Source organism: Poecilia reticulata, chromosome 10, assembly GCF_904066995.2.
Source record: "Poecilia reticulata chromosome 10, P_reticulata-male-v2, whole genome shotgun sequence".
NCBI lineage: Eukaryota > Metazoa > Chordata > Actinopteri > Cyprinodontiformes > Poeciliidae > Poecilia > Poecilia reticulata.
Genome location: NC_088839.1, coordinates 9,173,320 through 9,197,266, shown reverse-complemented (window position 1 = coordinate 9,197,266; position 23,947 = coordinate 9,173,320). Strand labels below are relative to the sequence as shown.

The window sequence follows — 23,947 nt, the reverse complement described above, 5'->3', positions numbered from 1 at the left end:
GCAAGAAACATGTCATTCTTTCTCTGTGTGGAGCTGCCAAAGCATGTGCATGACATCTGCGTGAAGAATGACGTTTATTTCCCTCCTGACTCTTAATAAACGACAACAAACGCCTGGAATGAGACTTAATGAACAATTCTATTAGTTCCTAACTTATCGAGGTGCCTCCGGATCAGATATTCATCCTCTCAGCTCTCTAGCCTGTTGATCACTGGAACAGTTTTTTCCTGTTTGTCACTTTCCTAGCTGCTGCTTCGCTTCCAGGCAGAAACACAGAGAACTTTGTGATGGTGAGTCAGCACTCCGCGGGCCCGCGGCGCGGCCATACGGCAGCACCTGAACGACCCGAACCGGCGGTCCAGACGACCTCCTCCTGACGCCAGTGCGCGTTATTTTCTTTTTCTTTTATTTATTTTTTATTTTAGTGCCCGTGTCTGTGCCACACCCCCCTTTCCAGTCGGAGCGGTGGTACGATCCAGGCAAAGTGCTCTAGCAGCACCGAGCCTCTCACCGGCAGCTCCAGCAGCATCAGCCTCATTTGGGTTCAACCGCGGCTAAACGCACCGCGCCGGGCTCCATACACTATACTCCTTCCTTTACATACGCGCACACACACACACGCACACACACACACACACACACGCACTCTCTCTCTGTTTCTCTCTCTCTCACAGTGCAGCACAGCACGACTGACTGACTGGCTTGTTTGCTGGCTTTCAGCCTCTGCAAGGAGATCCCTTCCTATTCCGCGCAAATCGTTTCGTCGTCCTCTCTGTCGGCATTCGGGAGCGAGCAGCAGCATCATCAGCATCAGCACCGCCACCTCCGAGCCAGACCATCACATTTTTTAAACAGGAGCACATTTCCAACAAGAAGGAGGAAGGAAGGAGGGAGGGAGGGAGGAAGGAAGGAAGGGAAGGTTGGTTTGCTCAAGTCTTTAAGCGTCTGCAAGCATAGAGTCGGACTAAAGGAATGGCTTTACGTCGGAAAGGTGAGCGACGTCTTTAGTTTTGGCCTTTATTATTATAATTATTATATATTTTTTCTGTCTACGGGGGAAGGCTGGCTGTAGTGCGTCTCGGCTGCGATGCAGGAAATGCTTATTATCAGCTGTTCTGCGGTGCTGTATGACCCACTGTGTGTGAATGTGTTTGCATGTGAAGCAGAATGTAAGGAAAAAGACGGGGTACGTGAATGCGCGCGCGCGCGCGCGTGTGTGTGTACGTGCTGCTCCTTTTCTATATAAATCATCAACACCCCGTTTTATTTGGAAGAGTGGGGGACACGGAGTGACTTTGTTTCCAGCGGTCTGAACGATGACAGTTCATGGGGGGGAAGGGGGGGGGCGGCGGGGAGAGTGCGGATCAGCAGCCGGGCATGCCTGCTTCATGTGTCCCTCCACCTCCTCCGTTCCCCCTCCTCCTCCTCCTCCTCCTCTTCCTCCTCCTCTTCCTCTCGCCTCCTCTCTGCAAACTGCATGCTTCGCCTCGAGTTTTCGCCTCCACTTCTGGCTCTCCTATCTAAAGCGCTCAGAACCAGACGGGGTGCAGATCTCAAATCCCCCTCCTCACCATCCTCTCACACACACACAGACACACACACACATGCACCCCGCCAGCATCAGCAGCCTTCGCTCGATTGGCCCGGGCTGTGTGTGGTTACAGACATGAGCACCAGCGCGGCTCCAGCAGGCACGTCAGGACACATTTGAACACCGTGTGCGCCGATCTGATCCGCAGCCGAGCGTCTGTTTTCTTTTCTTTCTTTTTTTTTTAAATCCCTTTTTTTCCCCTGCAACTTCTTCCAGCACTGAACGATGCTGCTGCAGAAGAAGGAGAAAGAAAAAAAAAAGACTACAAAAACATATGTATTAATATTTTATTAGAAAGTGCGTGGGGGCAACAATAATTAAAACCCAAATATATATATATATATATATATATAAATAATTTTTTTGTTGATAAATTCTAATTAATGTGCACAAATTGCACCAAGGGTGGACATGCTCTGTTAGACCTGCTCACTGCTGCTCTCCTTCACAGTGGATTATGAATAATTGCTTTGAGTAAACTATAGTAAGGGAGGGAAAAAAAATACAAATAAATAATACATTATGCTTGTGCAATAGATGGAAAAATGGATCATAGATGGGGGGGAAACAAAAGAAAAATCAGAAGAATTCTGAAGTGAGGGTTTTTGGTAGCTAAGCCTTATTTTACTATGAGCTACTAGATTTGAAGAGATGCAAATCGTCCTCAGGGATGAGACGGCCTGCTTCTCCTGCAGCCACTGCTTGTTCTGGATCGGTTAGATCTACGTTTGAACCTGTAGGATCTGAACATAGAAATCAACCCTGGATTATTCCTCCTCCATCTTCTGGCTCAGGTTGGGCAACTTTGCAGCTGAATCTTCCAAGGTGTGTATTTTTTATGTAAAGCCATAATGACAATAAATAAATGAAGAAATCAAATCTGATTTGTTTTAGGTTTGAGCAATTTAGAGCAGCCTGAGTTTCTGATAAAAAAAATAAAAAAAAAGATATTTGAGAGACGATTTCCTAAAAATTGTCTTCCACCATCATCAGAGTGTCCTCACCAGTCTTCCTACGGGTTAGCATGACGTTTGTTAAAAAATAAAAATCAAAGTCAGGTTTGGTCATCAAGGGCAGTTAAACTCTAATATACAGATGCACTCATCAGGGCCTTCTTGGCTGGTCCAGATTTTTATTTATTCTATTTGTTGTTGTTGTTTTTTAAGGTCAGATCTGCCAATTCCAGTTATCTAGATTTCTCAATCCTACAAAGTCTTTAACGCAGAAAAATGGTAGACAAATGTGCTGCAAGGGATGAATAAATGAGGCAATTACAAAAAATATCCCAATTTCTACATCAAAGCATATGTTAATAACCTTCATTTGATCTTCTTTCTTTTTTTTTTTTCTTTACCACACTCAAGTGAGTTGTGTGAAGGAAAAAAAAAAAGCATGTGCTGTTGCCGGATGTGTTTACAGACAGAAAGCGATGCTAGTGCTACGTTTTCGATTCATTTCAAAGCGAAACGAATCGCGAGTTCAGCCTGACACTCGCAGATCGGGGAGGGGAAAAAAAAAAAAAATCGTCCGATTCCGCCTCTCTTGATGCGATCGGTGCGATCTCTGAGCATGTCATCGTTGCTCTTGAAGCGTAACAGCTTAGCAGATGTTGCGTCAAGGCAGTCCTTTACACTGTGTGTGATTAATAAAATGCACATAGAGGAAGTTGGCTTACACACACACACACACACACACACACACACACACACACACTTCTTTTCTGGGGGTTTCACCCCATTCACACAAACATCTGCTCTCTGCATAGGCAGATGATTTAGATGTATGGAGGCAGCGGCGGTGGATGATTGTAGCGTTACGTTTAAGTCTGTCATATCTGGGGCTTGTAGCTCTCTGCTGTTGTAAAATGTGTGCTTCCTTCCTGGATTTAAAAAAAAAATTTTTTTGAGGCCCTGCAGGGTTGCTGCACGCAGATTAAGTGCATGTTTTCCCGTAGCACACCTCAACAATTAGAGGGGCAGGCTTTAGAGCTGAAGCGTCACGTCAGCAATTATGTCACACGCCACAGAGGAGGCGTTTCTGTCAGTAAGCCACCCGACCACCGGACCTGTCAGTCATGTTTTCAGAGCTGGAGGTTTTACTTTCCTGATGTGCTAATTGTCTTCTTTCAGATGTTTCCCTTCTCCTCTTTTAATTGTTTTGACGTTGTTTTGTTTTTTTTTCTTCCCCTCTGTTTTTTTTGGTTGTTGGTTTGTTTTTAGTGGAGAAGGTGCATATGTGCGTTTTGGAAATTCAAAGTGGCTTGCTCTGTGCTTCTTGGCTTAGAGTCACATCATTATTTCAGTGCAGCTTCTTGCAAATTTAGCCCCGGAGTGCCGATTGTTAGGGCTACTGGCATGTTGCCCCAGCTGTCTGCAGGTCTCATTGTCCCCAGTTAAAAAAGGAAGAAAAAAAAAACACCTCTTACTGCAACATCTTTCCTTACCTCCTAATAATTTGTATTTTTCAGAAATGTGAGTGATATCACATGGCCTTTGGATAGTGCATAGCTGTGTGAGACAGCGGGGGAGTTCTTCTTTTTTTTTTTTTTGTTATCCATCCCTGCATTATTTATGAATTTTCATTCCAGGAATGCAGTAGCCGCTGGCACTGTAATGCTTCCTCTCGCATGGAATCGCTCACACACGCTTGTCTTTTCTGACCGAGAAGTTCCCAGCAAAATGAAAAAAAACCCAAAAAAAAAACCTCTTCAACAAAATCAGGGGTCACGAATTAGAAGGGAGAAAAGTAGTCCGAGGACATATGACACTTAATTCTGGAGTCAGAGCTTAAACTGGCAGCCAATATGAGGCCCAGTCCGTCGCACAACAAGAGAAATTCAGTTGCTTCGAAAGCACCAAAACGCATTTGAGTGTCTGCCACCCTGCTGGTTGTTTCCAAGCGAAAAGGCGAACGATCGGAAAGCTGGACTTTTTGCAAACACGAACGCTGAGACGTGGAACCTCCGAGCGTTCACTGCTCCCTCCACTCATCCCGCGGGGATGAACTCCACGAAAAGCAAACTGCCGGCACTGTGACATTAAAAATATAATATCGTCAAATTAACCCAGTAAAAAAAGTGTTCCTGGAGATGTCCCAGTGGTTACCGAATATATATGCACTGAGAATATCAGAGTCGTGGATGGATCTGGGCTTCAGATTTTACCGCAGTGTGTTTTAAAGTATTTATTGCGACAACAAAAAAGGAAATGAAAAGTGTTACTCCATCAGTCTTCTTTGGCTGTAGCTTCATCACTTTAAATAGTTGGAACTAATCTCCTACACCCTCCATCCTCCACCGTTATGTGGGCTTCAGGTTGGGTCTTCCAATGTTTACCTCTATAAATGTGGTTGCCACGCCCTCCGGCTGACCCCGCCCTCGCCATTCAGTCCTTGCTAATAATCCTCTATTAAAAAAGCAAGCAAGTTATAAAGCTCCAAAAAACTATGGTTTCAATGTAGGAATTAGGTCTTCAGCAGATGTATGAGGCTTTAATTGTTTTACTTTAAGTCGTGTTTTAACGTGACATATTGCATTTTGGGGTGAAAAAAAATAAACTCTTGGCGCTAATTTGCTGCCAGTTTTGGTTTATTTCAAAACCTAATAGAAAAAACTGGAGAATTTTACTTATTTATATGGAGGTTTGTGTTTTATTTCTTCTTTGTAGTGATAAACGCCTGACGCCCATCCCCTGCTCTTAACCCCCTTAAACTCTATATTAGCACGATGTTCTTATGATATTAGAACCAGATTATGTGTGGGCCCTGTCTGTCCACCACCAAAAACACACTGTTCATCAAAAAATAAACATGGCAAACATGTCTTTTAAAGATATATTAACCTTCTATTTGTCATTCTAAATTGGTAATTATGAGATGCGTCTAAAAAATTGTTTACAGATTTTTTTTTTTCGCTCTATTCGCCAAGTGACATATTGCGTTTTGGAAGAAATATCTTAGTACTAATGACTTTTCTGCTGCCAATTCTTGTTTATTTCACCACCTATTTTCGAAAGCGGAATACATTTATTCATTAATTTATTAATTTCAAGCCTTTTAAATTGCTTTCTTTGGTACGATACCTTCTTTATCTGTTTGCTCCTCAACCAAATGTTATTCTCTATTTATGCTGGGAGCAACTTGGAGGGCAACATCAGCGGCGTCCCAACCAGAACCACCTTTGGCTCCCGTAGCACCAAAAACACACACACTAAGGCAGGTTCACATGTGCACACTCACAGGCCCAAGGCGGTCTGCTGTGTCTCAGCTGGCGTCTCCTCTGGAGTATGTTGTTCCTATCGTTGGGCTCCGGACAAGAGTCAGAAACTCTCTACCTTAGAGAAAAAAAACCCCCAAAAAACAAAAAAATGATGAGTGTTAGGTGAGATTTTAGATTGTGGAAATGCAATCGCATCCCACCTTCCAAAAAGTGATCGTCCTTTCAAATTTTAGCCAGGAGGATGAAACACCAGATAACTAATTATCTGTACAAATGTATAGTTTTTGAAAAATAAGTGAGTCTTGTGTTTCACTGCAGGTTTGTTACTGCAGTGCAGCTAGCTGAAGAGTTTAGGTGGAGGACTGTTGTTGATGTAGCTGTGTGTGAGAACATCGGTTATGAATCTTTTAATAAAACATTGGCAACACTTTTATTTGATTGTGCATAAGACTAATATGACACTGTCATAAACATGGCATAACAGCTGTCATGAACATGAAGGAGTCTTTATGAATGTCTATGACTGTTGTCATGACGTGTCATTCAGAAAGTAATGACACTTTTAATGCAAAGTTTATTTAAAAGTTGCATTAAAAGTGCTAACTTTGCATTATTTGGTAAATAATGACACTTTAATGCAAAGTTGGCACTTTTAATGGACTTTTAATGCAACTTTGCATTAAAAGTGTCATTATTTACCAAATGACACTTTATAACAACAGTCAAACAGTCATAAAGAGTCCTTCATGTTCATGACTGGTGTTACGTCATGTCAGTCTTATGCACCCCTCGTCAAATAAAGAAGACGTTTTATTTATTTTATTTGTAATAATTCTTTTTTGTTGCTGTAGATCAAAAAGTAATCAGAGTCCAAAATATGTTTGTTATATGTTTATATTCTTACAAATTAATGAGCTCATTAATAATCTTGAAGAAAGGATCATTGAGGTAATGATTATTGAACTATTAGCAAAGATCCTTTTACTGTACAGTTGTATTTTCTTTACTTTATAAAGATAGTTTAGACTTTGGGTTTTACTAACCTGAAACTCAAATAAATCTGACTGCAGCTGCCAACTCCGAGAAAGTAAACAAACTTTTTGGGAAACTGTCGCCTTCACTCACACTTAAAGGCAATCTCCCATCCACACACACACACACACGTTTCCAGCAGGTAAACTTTTATTAATTGAGTCGGCGGAGACAACGATTGAGGAGAGAAAAAAAAATAAAAATCAATTTCTGCCTCTCCCACCAATTTTTTACAACATGCCCTGTCCTCCACTTCAAAGAGCACATCTTTTTAGTTGGTGTCGAAATAAGTAGGTTTACATCAGTTGCATTTTGTCCTGCTTTTCTTGCCAAGACGAAACATGCAGCTCTTATTTTTTTTTTCAGCTGCGGTACAGGAGAATGATCAAAAACAAATCTGGAAAATATTCAGAAATTATATTTTTAGTTAACTTGAGGTCAACATCAGAGTTCAAAATGTTCTCTTATCCATCTGTAAGCGACTTTGTAGCGGTGTCTCTATAAACTTAACTAATAGCTTGGAGGAAAACACTGTATGAGTTGATGCATAGCATAATGCAGCATGCTAATCATAAAATGTATGCTAATGTTAGCATGCTAACGCTGACATCAGATAATTGTCTAAATGACACAGTTAAAGCACTAAAAAAACAACCCAGCACTGTTTTTTTTTTTTTTTTTTTTTTTTGTAAAAAAAAATCCCCAAATAAATAAAAGTGCTATTGGTGTCTGGACAAAACTTCCTATCATTAAGTCACAATTAGAGGGAGCTGCACCTCACCTAGCAACGCCAGCCCAGCCCAGCTCAGCCCATCACCTAGTAGCGACCCAACTGGAGCTCTGCTCATTTTATTCTTTGAAGCTGATTTTGCTGTTGTACAATGGCTGCTGGAAATAAGAAGTGTTTTGTTGTTGGCTGCAAGAAATGTCCATGCACATCCTCCAAATCAAGGTGAACACAGCTGATTAGCTTCATTTTACTTTTTAATGCCATTCAGTGACACAGCCACATTGCCATAGATAATTCTAGTTTGCACAAATTGTGCAAACTTATTATCTGAAAAGTTAATATGTGGAATATTAACGGCAGGATTTACCACCAGACTTCGAGTGGAAGAAAGTTCTGTCCCTGCTGAATCAGCAGATTAAAACTTTCTCCCATTCTTAGCTGGACACCTAGGATGATGTCGGATAATGGGAATGTCCCGTCAGTTTCTGAAACTAGCAAAGGCGCACGAGGGGTCAGTCCAACCCGTCCAGGTTGGTGGTCTGGACACCATCTGGGACTGTGATTCTGTTGACTTACCTTTAAGAAACCCCTTCTTGCATCCTTGACGGCTAGGTTTTAGGGTCACAACTGTGCATCTGTTTGCAGCCGTTTTCACGTGTAAAAAGATGCTCAAATTAGGCAAAGCTGACCAGAATCTGTGAATGATTTAAAAAAATTTTTTTGAAGAGAATGTAATGAACATGTTTTGCATAGTCCAGAAACATGTCCTACATTGTTCAAGGAAGCATAATAGTTCTCCTTCTTGTTTTAGTCAGTCGGTAGCGGAGAATGTGAGAGATGATTTCAGAATATAAATAAATTACATCACGAAAAAAGCTGCAGCTCTAAAATACAACTTTTCGGTATGAGAAATTTAACAGTTTCTTCCCTCCCAGTGGTAATATCCTACATATTAACTGAAAATTGCAATTAGCTACAGCAGTAGATCTTACTTCTCTGAGTGAATGCGGTGCGACAAAAAAAACCCAAACTGGATATGAATCAGATTTGTGTAATAAAATGAAATGAAATGTGAGTCTTATGAAGACAAATGGTGTTAATTTAAAATGTGTTTTCTGCCAGAAATGGCAATAATAATGCGGTCCCTCACCTCCCATTTCCATGTGCACTCTGGTGGATGATGCTAATATATTTCTTTACACAACAGGCAAGTGGTGCCTGATAATGAAGCGCCTTGCCACGCAAGTAGCGTTTTGTAACGTAGGAAAACCTGGCTTTACTTACCAACTAGGAGTAGACGATATGGAAATAAAAATTTATTGCAACATTTAGAAAAATTGTAAATTGATCAGTTTTTGTCTCTTTGGCTACAAATTAATAATTGCGTATAGTAATACGTACAGTAAAATCCTTACAAAGAGAAATATAAGCTTACTTCACTTTACAAATTAAATTAATTAGTGTGGCCTTCATTCTATTTTAAAATGTAAACATTCCTGGATGCTTTCAAAAGAGATAAAATAGTACAGTAGCAAAATTATTCCAATCGTAATATTTGGTGGTTTGCAAACGCGATCAATTAAAGTTCCTATTGTTTTCACCAGAGAAAGAATAATTCTTGTAATGGCAATAATGTTTTTCTTTTTGTGGTACAGAATAAACTTTGATGTCAAAAAGGTTTTGACATCAACGTTCTGCAACGTTAATATCTTTAACTTTAAACCCTTTCTCACTTTTGCAAAGTTGGTAAATAAATATATTTGGTGTATTTTGTCACACAACAAGGCGCCTGCACACAAAAAAACACACTTGACTTTTTATGACCATGTCCAATATGTCTTTATGAATAAGTTACATTCAGGTTTCTTTCTTTTTTTTCTTTTTTTTTTTTAAATCAGCCAATGAAATGATTTATTTAGCAACACAAAACTCACAAATGTTACACTGTCGATCCCGGCACTAAACGAGTTCATCTATTTCCTGCTGACTGGTAAATAGCCTCATGTGTATCATCAGTAATATTCATAGCTCTACTTTCTCCAGACGATCATGAATTATTAACTCTCAGAAAAGATGAATTGCTTCAAAATGGTTGTTGATGCATCTCTGCTAGAAGCCGTGTGTTACACACAATGGAGTGCGTTAATGTTCAAAAGTTCAAAATGTGTTTCTCCGCACCGCCAGGGATGCTTAGTGTTATAAAATTTAATACCAGGGCTTGATTCAGCCATGAACTTGGGGGACTACTTCAAGCATGTGCACCATTGACCAAATTAACTTCATGTTATGAAGACATGCCTTTGTGTTTAGTCCTCATGAACTTTTTACGCCCTCAAAGTTCCACTGTATATTCTGTGAAATTACAGTTTGATGCGATGAAACCGACACAGATTGGAAAATAATTCACACCTTTAAAAATCTTGACAAATAAAGATGGTTGTCGTGTCACTGCATTCAACCAGAAGTCAATGCAAGAGGTTTGTTAGAGAAGATTTGAGATTAAACAGAGTTATGAAGGTCGAGCGACTCGGCAAACAGTGAAAGTTTAGGGCAGCGCCTGTCTCAATGCCTTGTGTTTTGAATGTACGGTACGATGGCGCATGATTCAGTGTAGTTCAGTTAAACTTTGAAAATGTATAAGACAACATCAAATCAATCAAGACATGGCTGTCCACCTAAACTGAAGGGCCAAGCAGGGAGAGCATTAATCAGAAAAGTGGATGAGAAACCCACGGTAGCTTTGGAGGAGCTGCAACAATCAACACGTTGGATGGTAGGATCTGTCACAAGGTCAAACACTCATTGGTCTCTCCATAAATTCCTTTAGGGAAGATGTAGCTATAATGATTCCTCGAATGAATTCGAGTACCTCGATTATTAAAATTCCTTGGGGAAAATGTATCTGTCTCGACGCTTCGTTAAATTATGTTTTATTATCCGATTACTCAATTAATCTTAAGAATAATCGTTGGAGTACTCGATTACTAAAATATTCTTTTACAAAAGCCCTAAGTCACAAGAAATACATCGGCTTGCTTAGGGAACATATTTGTATGAAGATACGTAGGTCAGGAGAGAGGAAAGTGTAACTTTTAATGTCTGGCAGAGAAATAACACTGATTTCGTCATCTGCATGATGAAACGTGGTGGTGACCACACCATGCAGTGAGGGTTGATAGAGTTAAACATGGGGCAATCTTGAAATGTTGAAATATTCCCATAAAAAACTAGAGCCTGGGACAAATGTTGACCTCCCAGCTCTCCAAGCTATTTTGCAAAGAAATGTCAATTTCTACAAAGCTGGTTGAGACAAAAAAAGATTTCCAGCTGTCACTGTGGCAAACAGTATAAATGTCTACAAAGTATTAATTTGTTTCTGTTTGTAAAGTAGTTTGAAAAGCACATGTCAGTTTCCTTCCAATTTAACAAACAGGCATGTGATTTTCATTGGTCAGCCACACAAAATTGCACGATAATACTTTTGACATTTTTGGTTGTGGCCTGACAAAAAGTACTTTATATCCTCCGCTGATTGCCAGCCAGGATGCCATGTCAAAACAGCACAGAGAACAATGACGTGAGAACAGAAGAAGAAGAAGAAAAAAACCCCATATCTACTTCCCTTAGAAAAATCATGACAGCACAGTGCAACCAATTTTCGAATAAACCTGAGCTAATACAAGTCTGCTGCAGATGGAGCGATCCTGAAATCCCAAACGTTACAGCTGCTGCACCGCGTGTCGGGCCGAGCCGATGTGCTCCCAGGAGGAGCCGTTCTCAGTACGTTCACATATTGTTTTTCTTTTAATGTTGTTACAGGACACAATGATTCGCCTGAGATGCAACAAAATGAAGGATGCAAATTTTCTACGGGACGTGCACATTGCCGTTTTGCTTAACAAATTTCCTTTGAAAGGTTAAAAAAGAAAAGCAAAGCTTACAGTGGCAAATAGGGTAGTGGATAAATAGAGAAACAATGCAAGGTATATGTGATGCTGAAAGGAGAAAAGTGCCTAAAATGACTCTGCTATTTCCTAACAACAAATACGTTTTACAATGGGTGCTATTGATTTCAAGCTTATATGATTTGTTTATCTGGAAAATTGCTACGGCTCTTTTCACCGATACCTGAGCGGAAAGCCTTCGGGCTACGAGAAACAATGCTCAGATATCCAGTGGCTCCATATTACATCTTCGCCACACTTCAGAGTTGTTATCAGAGAGCGCGGCCAACCCGCGTGTCGCCGCTCGGAGGCGCACGCGCATCGGACAGGCGCGTGAAGGTGATGCGTTCAGGCGGCTGCGTGCCTCAATGTCCTTTGGTTCGCCAAACGAACTTAACATGCAGAGTGAGAAATAAGGTGAAGTATGGGATATGTGTTGTTTTTTTTTATTGGAGTATAACAAAAAAAATCCCCGTCCTTGAACGTTAAACGCTGTTTTGGCTTCCGTCAAAGATGACAAGCATCTCTTTGCGACGGCGTAGATGGAAGATTAGCCCACTTAGCTCTCAGAAATCAATCTGTCATGCAGCTCAGGCGCTCCTTGTGGATCTTTTCAGGGCCTCCTCTGCAGGGCTAATGTTCTTTCCTCACTCATTTCACTGTAATCAACAACTTCATAAAGGAGGGACGCGCAGGAAGTAACTGTCTGAATCGCTAATCGCCAAATCCAATTTCTGGAATCAATGGCATTGATTAGTCAATTAATTTAGCGTCCACAATGCAGCCAGCTCTGCTTTGGGTATTTTGGGAAGGGTTTTAGTGGTCGAATGCATTATTGAGAGAGGCTTTTTACCAAGAAGTGGCTGATGCAGAGAGCTTAGGAGGCTGTCACTCATGGAGTTAAGCTTTATTTGCGGAGCTAGTTAGTGTGAGCATCCTTCCGGTCCTGCAGTGTGAGGGCCGACGTTTGTTTATTTTACAGGAGAGCGGGAATATCAGTTGTGTTGAACGAGGCTTTGCCTTGTCAAGAATATTGATTAAGCAGCTTTGAGTCTCGTGTTTTGTGTGATCAAATGTCCGCACATGCCTACAGGTTGACGTTTGGGGCGTTGGATGTAAACACAGGACCTCTTTGCAGGTTCTGCCATTACTGGTAAAAAGATTTAAAGTTATAGTAATGCTGCTGCTTTGACTTAAAGTCCTTTAGATGAGATTCGTGGAGAAATGCTCGATAAGTCGTCTTTCAGCCATTTGGTCAGCAGTGCACTACTTGGGTTGTGTTTGTAGGTTGTCTAGGATTGAATATGACTAACACTAATAATTGCTTAACGATGTTATTCATAAAACTAGGTACTTGGGTCAAAATGACTAAGTCACGCCAACACTTGGTTTTCAGAAAACTGTCTGACTTATAGCTGATATGGGTTAGGTTTTAAATTAATAGATGAAGATATAAGTCCAACAGTGTTGGACTGTTCTATACAAGCTATTATTTTAGGAAGGTCACAATATGCTTAAGTCCTCTTTTGTTTTATGCCAAAAGTAATTTTTTGCCAAAATCATCTTTTGGCAAAGAAAAAGACATAAGCCATTAATATAGGAAGGTGACAATATGGAACAAAATACAGACAACATCTCTCAAATATTTCGCCTGATTTTCTTTGTTTAGACCAAATTTGATCAGGATGTGTAAATAAAAATATTTTTCTGACCATCCAGTTAATCAGTTAGCTCTCAAGTTGGTTGCTTTTGTAGCTTTGACGATAAGGAAATGAGTAGGCTAATAAAGATGTTGCCGGGTTACTAAAGTGTTAAAGGAGCTTGTTTGGTAAGCTGTAGGGAAAAAGAAAAAAAAAACCCAGCCCCGACAGTCTGATGGCAAAAGATTTATGATTTCTAAGCTGTGTGAGAACGCCACAGCTGGACTCCGCCGTTAGCCGCTAACAGCTGTAAAGATGGCCTCTGCATTCAAACTCCGTATTGATGCTAAGCTAAACTCGTAATGCTGATCAAACATAATCTGGGTAATTCTTCACTAAACAGAAATGATCTAAAAAGCATTTTGAGGTCACTGAAACATTTATGTAAGTGTCAAAACACCCAAATCGAGGAACTGAATAGCATAACATGTGGAGTAAAGACTAGGTTTAGATTAATCAGCAGTAATTAGAATTTTTAAAGCACATTTCATGAGTTTTGTGAAACTTGTATCTGTAAAAAAAAAACAAAAAACAAATATCCCAGGCAGAGCGGGTGTTTTTCCAAAAATATCCCTGTAATCTAGTTTGGTCATGCTTTTGTGTACTACATTTGTTGCTACGCCTCTAACTTATAGCGTTATGTCATGGTGTTTATGTAAGAGTATAACACTGAGGGAATCTCAAGTTGAACCATGTGTGTGTGCGTGTGTGTGTGCGTGTGTGTGTGTGCGTGTGTGTGTGTCTGTTTTTTCTTGTTGTTGTTTACTCCTCGGCCTACTGGGGAATCAGCAGAGGGATTTAGATCACAGAGCAGCAGAGGTGGATATCATGAATAGAAAGTGGTATTCTGCTAAGACGCAGCAGGAAAAGGGCCGTACCGTGTAGTCAAGGTCTGACAGAAAGTAAGTCTTACCTGCAGTTAAGACATATATATTTATATATATATTTATATAAAAAAAATGTCCTTTGAAAAGTTTAAGCTGAGCGATTCCTTCGCTCTCGGCCACACTCAGAGGCCATGAATACTAGAGGACCTTATGGATTTCTCCACGCCACTCAGGCGTTGCAGTGCCGATGTGGGATTTGAGCCGTGTCCACTATAAATAGTCAAATGGTCCAGGATGGCTTCCCAGCCCGCTGACAGCTCCCTGACAGGAACTGATCTGCTCTGTGAAGGGACACACAGACTCCATTTCCTGCTTTTCAGTCATGCTCTCGCTCTGAAGGGAGCGAGGACACAATGAGGACTGCTCATCGTGCCACCTCTCTGCGGCTCGCGCTGCAAACGCGCATTAACCTGCTGAGTGAAAGAATGAAGGCACGCCGTGCGGCGAGGACGCGGCAGGAGGAGCGCAGGAAAGCAAACGTCGGTGCAATACTGTCTCCGCTGCGAGGGCCAGAAAAGGCTGTTGATTCTCCGCGGCGTGTGGGCGTTCAAGTGTGTGTTTTTTGTTTTTTTTGTTGTTTTTTTTCAGGAACTGTGAAACGCTATAAGTACGTGTAGGCGCAAGGGCAGTGCCTGTGTGTCCGTCTGCGGCTGATTGTCAGCGTTTCGTCTCTGAAGCCTCGCCGGTATGCAGCGTTGTGCTCCAGGCCGACGTGTTTTAAAGTGTGTGTGCGTGCGTGTGTGTGTGTGGGTAACACGCAACAGTACGTGTTCTGCTGGTAAACTCGGTATTAGCAACAAGAGATTTCAGGCTTGGTCAGCTATGAAAGCACAACTACGTGACAAGAGTGCCGCCGCCGCCGCTCACAGATATAGCGCGCCCTTATCCGCTAATTAAAACTCTCTATCACTCCATGTCTCACTTGGCAATCTCTCCATCCTTCAATTCCCCCAATTTTCTCTGTGAGATCCCTACACCTCTCATTATCTATCCATCACTCTCCTCATGCCCGGTTGGCATTCAGGCCTCCCTGTTTCTCGGCAGGCGCTGCGGGGTGCCAGTAGGTGGCGTTGTGTTCTGTTGCGTTTTGGGTGGTCGTAGGCATAACAGGGTCCTGTGGGTCCTTCAGGGCCTTTTCGTCACAGTAGTCCCTGTCACATGCCTGAGGAGTCACGGCAGTGCTAACGAGTGGAAGTGGAAGTTTCTTAAGCCCCGTCTCTCTGTGTGTTCACACACACGCGCGCGCACACCCACACACACACACACACACACACACACACACACGCACACACACACACACACACACACCCACGCACACACACACACACACACACACACACACACACACACACACACACACACACTCTCACTCCAGGAGAGGCGTCTTCCTCTGACGGCTCATTGTTTACTCCCGTAGGACCTGTAGCCTGGATCTGCATCTGTAGCTGGAAACTGTGCTGCTGTTCTCATCCGATGATTAAGCCATTGCTCCAGGAGACAAAAAGAAAAAAAAAACAAAAACGAATCAAACCTGCGAGCTACAATGGGGATTGTCACGATTTGACTTTCGAAGTATCTGCTGTGATAAGTTTGAGCTGCGACGTGAACGCGTTTCTTTAGGGGTCTCATCGTCATTCTGCCAGCTCGCGCGGCGTCTTTAGAAAGTGGAATTTTTTTTTTTTCCTCATCTCTGCGCAAACAAGCTCCGAGGGGGGAAAGGAGCGTGAAAGGCCGGAGCTAACAAAGAAAGTATCTCCCATTTTGCTGGTGTCTCTCTTGGCTCTTATGAAAATAAGATGCTCCCTGCATGGTGGAAATGCATTTGTAATCCTTGAACTATACTGTATCAATAATCTGAGAAGCTAATATTGTCGGATGGCACTCCGCTCTCCCCATCCGCCTTGTTTATTTACCCATGTGAAACTCAATTTCTCTGCCTCTGTCTGGCTCCAATCCTCTCTGTGCCTCGCTCTTTTCCCTCTCCTCTCCGCCTCCTCTCTCTCTCTCTCTCTCTCTGTTTTTTTTTCTCTCTCTCTCCTCTTGTTCGTCATGATTTGAGCTCAATCGCATGAGATATTGGGGAATGGAAATCGGTTTTGACTCGTCCTTGTGGTTCTCGGCGGATGCGCGCAACGATCTCTGCTGAGTTGTTTGTGTTTATGGTGGATATCTGAGGGGCCCCGCCCCTCTGGAGATGACTCGGAGTGCAAATCCTGTTTAAAGGCAGGCAACTGTGTATGTGAGTCTTCATCGCTTCCTCTAAGCAGATTTGCACCAAAAAAAAAAAAGAAAAAAAAAGAAAAGAAAAAATAGCGCCTTGGCCCACAGTTGCACAGTTTGAATAAATAAATGGATAGGAAATGGGGGGGATCAAGCGGGTGAAGGGTCCCATTAGATATTATTGCATCTGTGTAGCCATGGATTATCACTCCCGTCCTCTTGTATGTTTGGCTGAATGTGTGTGTGTGTGTGTGTGTGTGCGTGTGTGTGTGTGTGCGTGTGTGTGTGTGTGTGTAAGAGAGAGAAAGCGAGAGGGAGGGTTTGAAACGAAACAAACGTAGGCATAACAGGGTTGAAGACGAGGAAGGGGCTCACGATGTAATGCGATGCATGTGTTGCACTCAGCGTTGTCACTCTGTATTAATGTTAAACTGAGTGCTGAAGAGTTCATTACACAGTGATTAATTATTGATTAGAAATGAATTAGGAATGAAAACCCGCAATGGCATGTACGTACATTGTCAATGCACACAAGCGCTTACTGTTAATCCATTTGTAGCACAAATAAAGTCCCACTCATTTGTTTAGGTTTATAACCATGAGACGTGCCTACATTGTATTTGGAAGCAGAGGCAGGTGGATTCCCAAATTCACCAGTAAATACCAAGATATATATGAACATTAATGTGTGAAAACGAGATAAGTCAAGTATATTTGAATGGCATGTTTCTGCACGTTTGCCCTTTATTTGTAGCTTTTACAAATAGTTTCTAAAGGGTGTCCCAATTCTTTTTGTAGCAACAAAAGTTCTCAGAAATGGTTTTATAGCTGTTAAAGATTAAAAATGTCCAGAGTCAGGCTTGGAGATGAAGGGGTAGGCCAAGACCTGTTTTTTTTTGTTTGTTTTGTCTTTGGTGTTGTTTAGGGTCATCCTAGTCTCTCTTTCTTGTTCTCTACCTGTTGGCCGTTAAGGCAGAGGCTACAACATTTCAATGATAAATAAATCTGGAAGTTCCAGATGGATTTTCTGGCCTGTTTTAATTCATTGCTATGTTTTAAACCATATTCCTTGGTGGCACCCTGTACATGGTCTTCGAAGATTTTTGGTAGATTTTGATCCAAAATTTCTTGTTGATTTCTCAAGTGCTTAATATGTCTGGATGTCATCGATCCTGCAGCATACGTCTGAGTGCGTCATTCTTCATGCAAGTCAAAGAAGAAAACTGTTTAGCCGAATATATTCTGGTAACAAATAAGTCGACGTTTTAATGTATTTAAAGCAGAGCTGAAATCGAATCTCAAAATATTGATATCACATAAATATCATTTAATGAAACATTTCCACTAAACATTCCAGGGATCCATTTCTGTGACCTAAAACTTTAATTACTTGTTTTTAGCATTCTTGTGAATAGACGCTGAAGTGGCGGAGTTGATTTTTTTTAGTTGATGAGGTGCGCTGTTCCTCAGCCGGTCCCTAAAATGCTGTTGGAGAAGTCCAGCCCAGTTGTTTGTGGAAATGGAAGAAGACTTTATTGGAGTGGCTGATATACAACCACATCAGTATGAACCTGAACAAACAGCTGGATTTCCAGAATCAAGTGAAAACTCTGTAACACTTTATTTGAATGGGTGTGAATAAGACTGACATGACACTGTCATAAACATGACATAACATCTGTCATGAACATGAACGAGTCTTTATGAATGTTTATGACAGTTGTCATGAAGTATCATTCGTTAAATAATGACACTTTTAATGCAAATTCCTGCAAAGTTGCTTTAAAAGTTGCATTGAAAGTCCATTAAAAATGCCAACTTTGCATGATTTTGTAAATTATGGTAATTTAATGCAAAGTTGGCATTTTTAATGGACTTTCAATGCAACTTTTAGAGCAACTTTGCATTAAAAGTGTCAGGTGTTATGTCATGTTTATGACAGTGTCATGTCAGTCTTATGCACAGCCCTTCAAATAAAGTGTTACCGAAAACTCTTCAGATTTGAAATATCATAATCACGATGAATTTAATTTCTGTTCTGTTATTATTTGTTAATTAAGTGCTTAACTGGTTCTACTTCTTCAGCTGTAGCCAATCGACGGCATCGCTGATAGCCAGTATTTGAGGTATTTCTCTTCAAAGTGGTTGCTACTCGGGGGGTCACCCAAGTTTGGACAAGATTTTTTGCACAGAAACTTGTGCATCCAAATCTGATTGAATTTCTTTTTTTTTTTTTAATCTTTTTGTCTGAAAAATTAAACTCCAGTAGTAGCTTCTGGCCTGTTAGAGCAATTAATTGCTAAGCATTCATCGAAAATGCAGGTAATACCCAAGTGGTTTTGTCAATATTCAAAAAGAAAAAACAAATTGTATAATTGTTTTTTTTTCTTTTAAAATTTTACAAGCATGTTTTGTGATTTTTTTTTTTCCTTTTTCATCCGATGTTAGATTAAAAACACTTCTCCGTTCTGCTTTTAATATATGTATCGTTTTGGTGAACGAACAAAACAATGAACAAAATGGTAATTAGTGGTTTCAAAAAGTCATTTCAGTATTTATGTTTTCATTCTGGAAACAATGCAGCACTATTTCCCCTCCAATTTTGTTTGCTCAGATGAACTGGACAAGATATCAAACTAAAACCACTGGTATGGATCAAACCAGTGATCAACACATTTATGGTAGGGATCCCAGTGGGAGCAGCAAGTGTAGAATCTCACAAATCCTGCACTTGCATTTCCTAAAGACCTTTTAGGAAATAAAATTAAGAAAATTACAAAAAATAATCTGATTTTCACTATAAATAATAGATGTAATTGTATACTTAAAAACTGTTATTTTATAAATTGTTATTTGGCGGTACATAATCCAAAAAACAGAATCAGAGCTAATTTAGGTTTTAAATCGTATAAAAGCTATATTAAAATAGATTAAGGACTTCCTGATGGAACAGTGGTTTGCATCGTTTTCCTGCAGTCGCCTTATCCGGCTTTCTTGCGCTGTCCAAAAATATCCATGTCAGCTTATTTGACTGCTCTAAGTTGCCTTTAGGTACAGGTGTGTGTGCGGCATGTGTGTGTGTGTGTCTGTTGCCCTGTGATGGATTGACAACCTTTCCAAGGTGTACCCCGCTGCTCAGCCAGTGAGTGTGGAAAATAGCCACCGGCCGACCTGCGACCTTAAACTGATAAGTCGGGATCGTCAGTCTTTTACATGGACGGATGGATATTTTATAGGAATACATAAAGTTGAATTAAATGCATCGAAAGGATTACAAGTGAGATTGTATTGTTGTTTTTCTCCAACAGAAAATACATTTAGTAAATGAAAGTCACTGTTGAGTGTATTTTTTGTGAAAAGTAGATTCATAGATAAGTCGCTGGATCCTACAGCAGTGTCCCAGTTCAAGCAGCAAACATTTAGTTCAAACTCAACAACCTTTTCATCAATACAGTGGTGTAGAATCAATCTTGACGATATTTATTGTACAAACTATTTTTTTTATGATTTTGACAATCTAAACAATTGTTAGCTGCTGCTGGTGATGTCTCGACACAAACAGCAAGGCTCTTGCTCATCTTCCCCCAAGTCAACTCCCCGTACACCATGTACTCCATTGCTTAACATGCACATAAAAAAATTATGAGTGACATAATACAGGAGGGTTTTGAGCTTCCCTGTATTAAAAATGTATTCTGAAACAGTGCTAATTTTTCCAACATCCTCCAATGTTTCCAGTTCCGTTCCTGTTTGTTTTCTATTGCGAGGCGAGCCAAATCCGAGCTCCGTCACCCTCTGCACGCTCCGGTCTGGGCCGGGGTGTTTTGCTCAGGTGGCGCACGCTGACTTTGTCCCAGAGAACGCTCATGAGACTTGTTTGAACTGAGCTTGGCTCTAAAAAAAAGAAAAAAAAGAAAAGAAACACAATCGCCAGATTTTGACATCAAACCCAAGAATCAAGCCCCCTAATGGGCACCCCACTGTGGGCAAGAATTAGGTGGAATAACCCCTGCTAGCAGGCTTACTTCTCTAAATGCACGGCTCTCTGAGGAGGAGATGGAGGGTGGAAAGTGTTGAGGCTAGGAAGGGCAAGCAGAGCAAATGTGAAATTGAACAAAAGAAAGGAGATGGTTTGTTTTGGTATAGCACACGTCTTTATGCAAACAAAACGACATGCAAGCGACGTGTTCTGATTACGCTCGGTATGTGAGCGCCTGTGATGATGTGGTGGGGTGGGGGGAAAAGACTGTGTGTCCTTGTGCAGCGTTGCATGCTTTCATTCTTGCGTGTAAGAGGGTGGCAGACAAAAAAAGAAAGAGGGCCTCTGTGGAGACAGACAGCAGTCAGTGCCTGCAGCAAGCTCAGAGCTCACAGGCTAATGTATACTTGCACCACGCCGTACCAGAGAGAAGGTGACACCAGTCAATCCCGTTTTGACAGGGCAGCTGAGATAATAGCTGGCTTTGATTCCTTGCAATAACTCCTGCCAATCAAAATGAAAGGCATCGTGATTGCAGGGAAACCACAAGTGTCCGTCGTAAAAGGCTGTACTGTATACGCTACAGTGCGGGGCTAACACAATTGCCCGGCTAAATTCGCTTTTGTGTTTTCAGTCTTTTGTTGTGCTTCGCGCTGTCATTAAATTCAAGGCCAAACACTGAATGGAGCAGGCAGACAAGTGTGGAACATTTACAGATTATTCATGCCATGACGAGGCGTGCGGCCGGGCGGGGCTGAGATGAAGATGCAAACGATTTGGCCCATATTCCGACAGTTTGCTGTCAGGGGTCAGTGGGCGGTCTGGACGTGTGCGCAGGTGTCTTCACATGGAGGAGGAGGAGGAGGGTGAGCGCAAGGCCAGGGGAAGGAGCCCTTCAGGTGGAATAAAAGCATTACTGCAGTGGTAGAAAGGTCAGCTGTAAACTTGTATCAGACTAGTGGTGATCACCCTGTGCTGCAGATCTCTGAGGTATTGAGCAGGCACGCTCTAATGGCTTTGATATATGGACTACAGGACTCCCTGAAGAGGTCAATACCATAGCACTTTGTCTCTATGAGCAATGACCCTCTCAAGCTCCATTTAGAAGCTTTATAACTGCAGGAAATAGGCTGGAAAGGCCTTCAACGGGGCACGGTGAAAGGGAACTAATATGAATGAAGTATTTTCTAATCACTCCTTCTATGCCCTAATCATAGTCCCAATCAATCATTAGTTACGGCGTTATAAGAGCACGATGGTGGACATTATCAGAAGTAGATTTTGACGTGATTGAGAGGCACATGAGGGAATGTGAGCGGTACAGTAAAAGAGTTGATTTATCAGCTTTCATTTTGGGAGACCAATGACACTGAAAAGACTGTTGTCAAAAAGTATTCCATCACCACTTCACGACGATGGTGAACCGCAGTGTTTAATGAGAGTGACAGACCTGGAGCTCGGTGACGAATTCGATGATTTATCTGCGGCCTGTGAATGGTTGCCTGTAAGAGAGAGATAAAGCTTAGAGTTATTAGTGCAAGCGGTGGCCGCGACTGGCAGAACACTAAACCTCGTTTGATTTAAGCCGGTTTTCCTTTGAGCACATGAAGGTAGAGAGGCTGCCGTGCCTCCCGTTTGCGCATTGATTAGGTGGTAACCTTAGGTGTGAAGTATGAAAGGAGATACATACTGCGTATAAATACTCGCAGTAATTGGAGTTTACAGGTGCTGTTCCCATGTGTTAAATAACAGAATTACTGTCCTATTTTCTTTTCTTTCTGTCTGTACAATCCTCTGCGCTTCATTTTCTTACCCAATCTTCCTTGATCCTAATTTCCAAACGCTGGATGTCTACCGTTGTTTTCATCACTGTTGAGGTCTTACTTTAGAGAGACAAGAAAATAGCCTGTAGATCATGTCTAAATTTAACAACGACGCTTGGTTAGCCAATTTGGTCTCCTTTTAGCCGATCTACGCGTTTTTGTGGACATCCTTACGCTTTTCATAAAAGCCAGTGTTGTATTTTCTGTGTCTGTTTGCTTTCTTTTCCTTCTCATCCACCATTCTTGCCTTTTCAGAGTGTGCTCTCTGCGCCGTGGCTTTGCTGAGTGACTAAGTGGAGCCCTATGAGCCATGGAGGAGATGGACAGCAAACCCTACCAGCCACTGTCTAAGGGCCGCCATGAAATGGAGATGTCCTACACCAGCTCGTCCGACGAGAGCGAGGATGGCCGTACTCATCATCGCTCCTACACTTCGCGAGAAACTCTGCCAGACTACACACACGAGCTTCGCCTCACCCTTGGGTCTCACCGTGACAGACAGAGCAACTACAGCCAACCCCAACCAGGTAGTCGACAAATTGTGAACAAAATCTCAGCACAGTTTTGTTACCAGTATCAAGAAACACCGGAAGGCTCTGCGTGGTCGAGCCGAACTGACGAAATCAATTCCCATAGTCCAAAAATCACGCCATTTTGTTCTTGGCCTTATGTCGTGTTATGTCACAACCCCCATGGGGAACTTTTGATTTCACGGATGGTATTTTTACGTGGAAAACAACACTAATCAACTTCCATAGAGCTGCTGTTCTATCTGTGCCAGGTAGGATGTATCGTCGGGTGGCGCAGATGTCCAGAACACGGGTTTTTCAGTCAGAGAGCAGATTTTGTTCAAGGAACCATGTGCTGAAATATTAAACTCCCCCCTGCTCAGTACTGGTCCAATGCAGTGGGAAAATTGTTCACCAGTGACTTCCGTTCGTAATTTTTTTTTGTGAAAAATGAAATGAGGTTTTCCAGCCTGTCAGTCATTATTTCCGACGTCGAACTAGTGAACTCAACAGTGATTCCTCTCTGAAGTGATTGCTGTTGTAAACCAAACAATACGAAACACCACGTCATACAGTGCAGCGGGACGGAGAGCTCAGCTACGTGTGTCTCGTGAACCTTGAAAGGTCTGTGAGGAAATGAACATCCGAAAACCACGCGACCATGCTGGCTCCTCAAGACTTTAATAAAACTATGGTTATGATAAAAGGCAAAATGTTGTCACCCACTGACTAAGGGAATGATTTTGCTGACTTGGTGTCTGCAATCTTCATGTGAAATTATGTATCAACTTGGGAAGATGAAAAAGGCCCAGTTCATCTAGCAAATAAATATTTTACTATTGATTATGCTGCATATCTTCAAAATACCAATTATTTTCACAGCCATAGTGTCTAGTAACATCCACTGATAAACTTTAGGTTATTTAGTTTACATACTTCAAAGGATTTTTCTTTCAGGAATTAGAACAAACTTAGAATCCAGAGGAACTCTTCTTACTGCCTTAGATCAATATTATTAGAACAAGAACCCAGAGGAACCCCCTACTGGTTCATAAATTGCAGACCACTTATTCTTAAACATGGGGAACTAACATAGTTTTTTTGTTTTACTTTTTCTTCTTTTGCTCTTTCCTTAGGTTTGTTATTTTGTTTGAATTTTCTTCTAATTTATGCAAAGCATTTGAATTGCCTTGTTGCTGAAAATGTGCTATTTAGATAAAACTACCTACCTTCCTACCACTACCCGTACCATACGGGTGGGTTTGTTTACTTCAACTTCCTGAAAGAAAACCACTAGCACACTTTTCCGTAGCTTA

The 23,947-nt window shown here is 41.5% G+C and overlaps 1 protein-coding gene across 1 annotated transcript in view; it reads left to right on the top strand.

Annotated features, from left to right (window-relative positions):
- Positions 1–485: 485 nt before the first annotated feature.
- Positions 486–23,947, top strand: part of tenm1 (teneurin transmembrane protein 1) — a 300,581-nt gene continuing 277,119 nt past the window's right edge. The window contains exons 1-2 of the mRNA XM_081611713.1: positions 486–991; positions 22,378–22,649. Of these exons, the coding sequence (XP_081467839.1) occupies positions 22,433–22,649 (217 nt within the window). The 5' untranslated portion in view covers positions 486–991; positions 22,378–22,432. The remainder of the gene's footprint in view (positions 992–22,377; positions 22,650–23,947) is intronic.